Source organism: Prunus mume, linkage group LG1 (assembly GCF_029339155.1).
Source record: "Prunus mume cultivar Tortuosa linkage group LG1, ASM2933915v1, whole genome shotgun sequence".
In the NCBI taxonomy this organism is placed as follows: Eukaryota; Viridiplantae; Streptophyta; class Magnoliopsida; order Rosales; family Rosaceae; genus Prunus; species Prunus mume.
Genome location: NC_142698.1, coordinates 17,229,650 through 17,234,631, shown reverse-complemented (window position 1 = coordinate 17,234,631; position 4,982 = coordinate 17,229,650). Strand labels below are relative to the sequence as shown.

The 4,982-nt window shown below is 38.5% G+C and overlaps 1 protein-coding gene across 3 annotated transcripts; it reads right to left on the bottom strand.

The window, feature by feature from the left end:
* Positions 1–847: 847 nt before the first annotated feature.
* On the bottom strand, positions 848–4,700 carry LOC103344178 (uncharacterized). 3 transcript variants are annotated; one of them, XM_008247811.2, is made up of 10 exons: positions 4,461–4,700; positions 3,042–3,569; positions 2,854–2,919; positions 2,589–2,755; positions 2,335–2,491; positions 2,157–2,247; positions 1,902–2,072; positions 1,663–1,781; positions 1,450–1,554; positions 848–1,352 (listed from the first exon to the last, which is right to left on the bottom strand). In XM_008247811.2, the coding sequence occupies exons 1-10, from the start codon at positions 4,590–4,592 to the stop codon at positions 1,041–1,043; spliced, it is 1,848 nt and encodes a 615-aa protein (XP_008246033.2). In that variant the 5' UTR covers positions 4,593–4,700; the 3' UTR covers positions 848–1,040. The 3 variants fall into 3 exon arrangements, with proteins under 3 accessions (XP_008246033.2, XP_016650035.2, XP_008246027.2); XM_016794549.2 differs by having other exon boundaries at positions 1,663–2,072; positions 4,461–4,690; XM_008247805.2 differs by having other exon boundaries at positions 1,663–2,072; positions 2,157–2,244; positions 4,461–4,681.
* Between the last annotated feature and the right edge of the window lie 282 nt (positions 4,701–4,982).

The following is a 4,982-nucleotide window of genomic DNA, read 5'->3' as shown; positions in this document are numbered from 1 at the left end:
CAACATAAATAACATTATTTTGCTATTTACGACCAATAATGATATACACGTGGAAATACTATCATGTATCATAATGTTATTGGCAGGATAGCAAAATAGTGATACCCCTATTTCATATAAGACATTTTCCACAAAAGACGTGAACTTAGCATAATTCATATGTTTTATCTTTAGAAATTTTAAGGTTAAAACGGATATAAATCTTCTTAAATAAATGAAACATTAATCCAAGTCAGTAATCACAGACCAGACTCTGGTTGACACGTACGGTTAAAGAGTATGGTCCCACGTTTGTGGTGACGTGGGACACACCCAAGGAGTGTGAGCGTGTGAGTGAGAGTAGAAATGAAATGAGGATGATAGGGCATCCGATGACCGACAGGTCAGAGAGCGAAGTGTAGTACGTGGATGACGTAACCACCGCCAGTGACAGATAGATGCGTGACAAGATGGGGACGTTAGAGTGACCCTTCTGACTACATATAACAACAATCAATCAGTCAATCGTAAAGGAGCCATGGTGGGGCGACGTGGTAGACAGATCCGACGGTTGACAGCGACCCTGTGGCCCTCTTTCCTTCAGATATCACAAACACGACAGTAGCGCGCGATGCGCGGGTGCTCTTTTTGTGCACCCCACGTTATCAAATCAACTTTCTCTTTTATTATTTTTAAAGTTTTTTATTTTTGCTTTTTCTTTGTTCTTTGTGTTTTTTTTTTTGCTTTTAACTTTTCCTTGTTTCCTTTTTCATTTTAAATTATTTCAGAGCCCATAATAATAATAATAATTTTTTAAAAAATTGTGGCATACCATTCGTTTCCATAAGAAAATTTGTGCAAATAAAGATTTGAAGAATATAGTAATTTTGGGTAATTAATTAATTAATTAATCAGAATACCTACCAAGTTACCAGTCGATCATCATTTGATACAAAGAATCAACTGATGACATAGAACTTAACAAAGATAACCTAGCTGTGTAAAATTACAAAATTTCTAAAAAGGAGCAAGGAATAAGTTATCATCCAATATAGGAGCTTCTAAGATCCACCAGAACCACTTCCTGGTCCTCCAAGTGACAAAAACACACCAGGAAGATCACTTGTAAGGTTGTTTTCTTTGGCTAAGGATGAAGTGGCTCGAATGACCGAAAATGGTCGAGCCACCTGAGGTTGCCTGAGGCCTAAACCTGACCCTGGCATGGAATTCTTCATTGGCTGCTCGGATAGCTTCAAGGGTGGCTCTGTGCGGTTCGGGTTTGGGAATGGTTGGGCAATGGCAATGGGGATTTGGCTTGTTGAAGATGAAGTGCTTTGTGCAACAGTTGGCACTCTTGAGATGATCCCAGCTCCCTGGTTAACACATTAAGTTGCACAAATAAGTTTTTAGACATGCTTTGCAAAATTTCAAACATTATGTAGTATGTGCAGTAAAATTTTGAGAGCTTACTGGTGCAAACAAGACCCCTCTATATAGCCTTCCATTAACAGTTGCTGTCATTAAGAAACCTGAGTCAAATGCTCCATCAACTTTGCCTTGAACCTCGGCACCGATCTAAGGAGAAAGAGAACCAATAAAAAGCTGAATCATAACAAACAGAAGAGTAGCAATTATGTCAAATTGCCACCAAACAAAAGAAGGTGAAGTTAGAGAAATGCATACCAGGTTCTGAACAGGCACTGCCTCATAAGTTTTCTGCTCTACAGCTGGATATTGCATAATTGGTCTGCCAGTGCTGACATGAGGATGCTGTTCTCGTTTTAGTTCGGTTTGATGATCTCCTAACAAGTTAAGGTTTGGAGATTTTTGAACAGAATTTCTAAGATCTTTACAGTTACTTAAAGCATTGGGAGATTGGCTATTTCTCGGACTCTGAATTTTTTTCTTAAACAAATTAAAACCTTGAGAACCTGGGGCTGAATCAACAATTCTAGGATTTGGTGTCTGTTCTTGGTCAGAGTGTGATGGTGATGAATGCTGGGAGAGTGATAGAGAATGCTCCTCTTGTTCTGACTCGACGTCCCATGCTTTTGTACTGGTGGTTCTTCTCCTTTTTGGATGTAAAGTACTATCTACATTTATGTTTAAGGATGTATAATCATTAACAATGAATTCATGTATACCAAAAGGTACAAACAGTTATACTATATGCTGACCTGATTTGTTTTGGAGAGATCGTTTCGCTTCTGATTCTGGTTCAGCTGTTTCTCTTACTACTACATGGTTCCCCATCAGCATAGTTTTCTGCTTCAAGCATTTACAAAAACACTCCTCTTCATTATAGAAACATAAAGGATGCACTAAAGTACTGCATTGTTACAGTAACTTTTGTACCGTGTTAAAATCTGCTCCTTTAGAGAGCCTTCTCCTCTCTTGGTTCCAATGGCTTCCGAAAATTTTGCACATGGAAATATTGTAACGGCCATTGGGATGTTCTGCTCCAAGCTGCAACACCAGCAACTCATTCAGAGGGCGCTCGTCCTCCCCGCACCTACAATTTCAAGTCAGAAAAGAAAACTATGATGGAACCAAACTATATGAACAGGGACCTATACAAAGTAAGCCATAAATTTTGATGGCTAAATTACCCTCCATAGACAGCAATGTCAGAATCTGTAACAACAGCAGTATGAGAGAATCGCCCTTGTGGCTGTTGGCCGCATATATCAAGTTGGGTCCATGAACAAGTACTCACATCTAGGACCCAAACATCATTGTAGTAATGTTTGTCTCCAACCCCTCCAATGACATAGACCTGCATTTTAATATAACAAGATGGAATTGTTCAATTTTCATGCAGTGCCCATATGTTCTATGCCTTTCTAATTTGTACATATTGGTAAAATTACTTGCCTTTGTCCCGACACTCACAGCTGCATGGCCAGCCCTGGCACCAGGTGAAGATCCTTGAACAGCCAACTGTTGCAAAACAATCACAGAACCTCCATTTCACTTAATTTGTACAAAAATCAGTAAGAAGTATGAACATTTCATATATCATTTAACATTGAAATTCTGACATAATAAGGGGAAAACCATACCCTTGACCAAGTCAGTGTGTCCATGTCAAACACATCAACGCCGCCATAATACCTATCACCACGGTCTCCACCATACACAAGAAGCTTCTTTCCTATTGCTAGAGAACTATGACTATCTCTAGGAACAGGAATATCACTCTTCACCTCAGGGGAAGTCCATCTCATGGTATTAAGGTCTAGAACATGAAGATCGTTCAAGTAATTTCCTTTACCTTCTCCACTACCCCCAAATACCACTAATTTTTCGTCACCAACAAGCGTGGCAGTGTGGCTTTCACGGGGTGAAGGTGGAGTCCCCGTACATTCTGGTCGTGTCCATTCTTTGGTCACAAGATTCAATATATGAAGATCATTTACCTTCGTAGAGCCATTTGTACCTCCAAAAACTATCATCCTGTGCCCTAGAACAACGGCACTATGGCTGTCTCTAGGACCAGGCCCTTGACCAGTTGATGCAAGAGTGTTCCAGACCATTGTTTCAAGATTAAGCATAAGAACATCACTGAAATGCATACCTCCACAACATCCCTAAATTGGAAAAACAAAAGGATGAGATCACGATGTAGCATAGCATCACATTACCGAAAAAGTACATTTTGTAGCTTTCCCTTGTACTATACAGAAATGAAAACCATAAACAGAAATCTGAGTACAAGTTCAAGGAAGTTTTGCCATCTTTGTTACACAACACAAAGATTCAACAGGACAAACTAGTTATGGTAATCTAATGACACCGATTTTGGTCGATTATGTAGAAGATCCAAGAAGTATGCCTCAAAGAATTCAGATTTTGAAACAGTTGATGCATGAGCTCCAACTTTATTGCTTTAATTTGCTCACCCAATAAAATGAAAATTTAATACAGGAAAACACAAATTTTACTCCCACAACTAAGAAAATAGTTAAAGAACATGGATAATTTTCAAGTTAATTATGACAAGGAAAACCTAAAAGAAAAAAGAAAAGAGAAATATGGAAATTACTACATCAAGAAAAGCAAGAAGGCAACTATCACCTACCACATAACTGTCCTGCCCTACTAATATGAGAAACACAGGAAACAGGGAAAAGCATTCTCAAAAGGATTAAAAGAGGAGAAATAAGGAAACACCAACAGGCAGTAAAAAAAAGCAAGTTTGTCATCAGCCAATTGCAGTAACAAGAAATAAAAACAGTACTTTCCTTTTGACCAAAGAACGAAGTAAGGTAGCCATACAACATGCATCAACAAAATCAACACAAAAAAGAAAAATTAAGAGCAGAACAACTGCTCAGAGCAAACCATTTCTGCATTATAATCAGACTGGCAAATTTGTAAAATTAATTCATAATATAAACACAGACAAACAGTTCAAAATTATCAAAAAGAAGGAAAAGATGAACAAAATTTGATTTTCATGGAAGAAAATTAGAACATACCCCAAAAACATACAAAACCCCACGAGCATAGCAAGCAGAGTGCCCCCATCTCTCAGAAGGATTTAATCCCGTAACCTTTGGATAGAGCCACATTGCCTTCTTCCTTGCAGTTTCACCTGGCAAAGACCCCATTATCTCTCTATCACCCTCTCGCTCTCTCTCTCTCTCTCTAGACTTGAGAGTATGTATTACTTGAACACAGTGTCTGAAAAGGATGTAAAAATAGAGAGGGGGAGAGAGAAATAATAAAAGGGTCAAAAAGAGGAGGACACGAACAAGGCAAGTGATGTATCAACTATCAGTGTCAATAGACATGAAAAGATGGGCGCTTTCAAGTCCAGAACACTGTGGCAACAAACAACAACAGAAGCTTGTGGTGAAAAAAGAACACTTCTTTTTTCCCTGCTGCACACTCTAATTACTTCTTCTAATCTTTTTTGATATTAGTTGAAGCAACAAAAAGAAATACTAATGGCTGGAGGATAAGGGTTTGAGGAATTCCAACAAGTGATGTAAAATCAT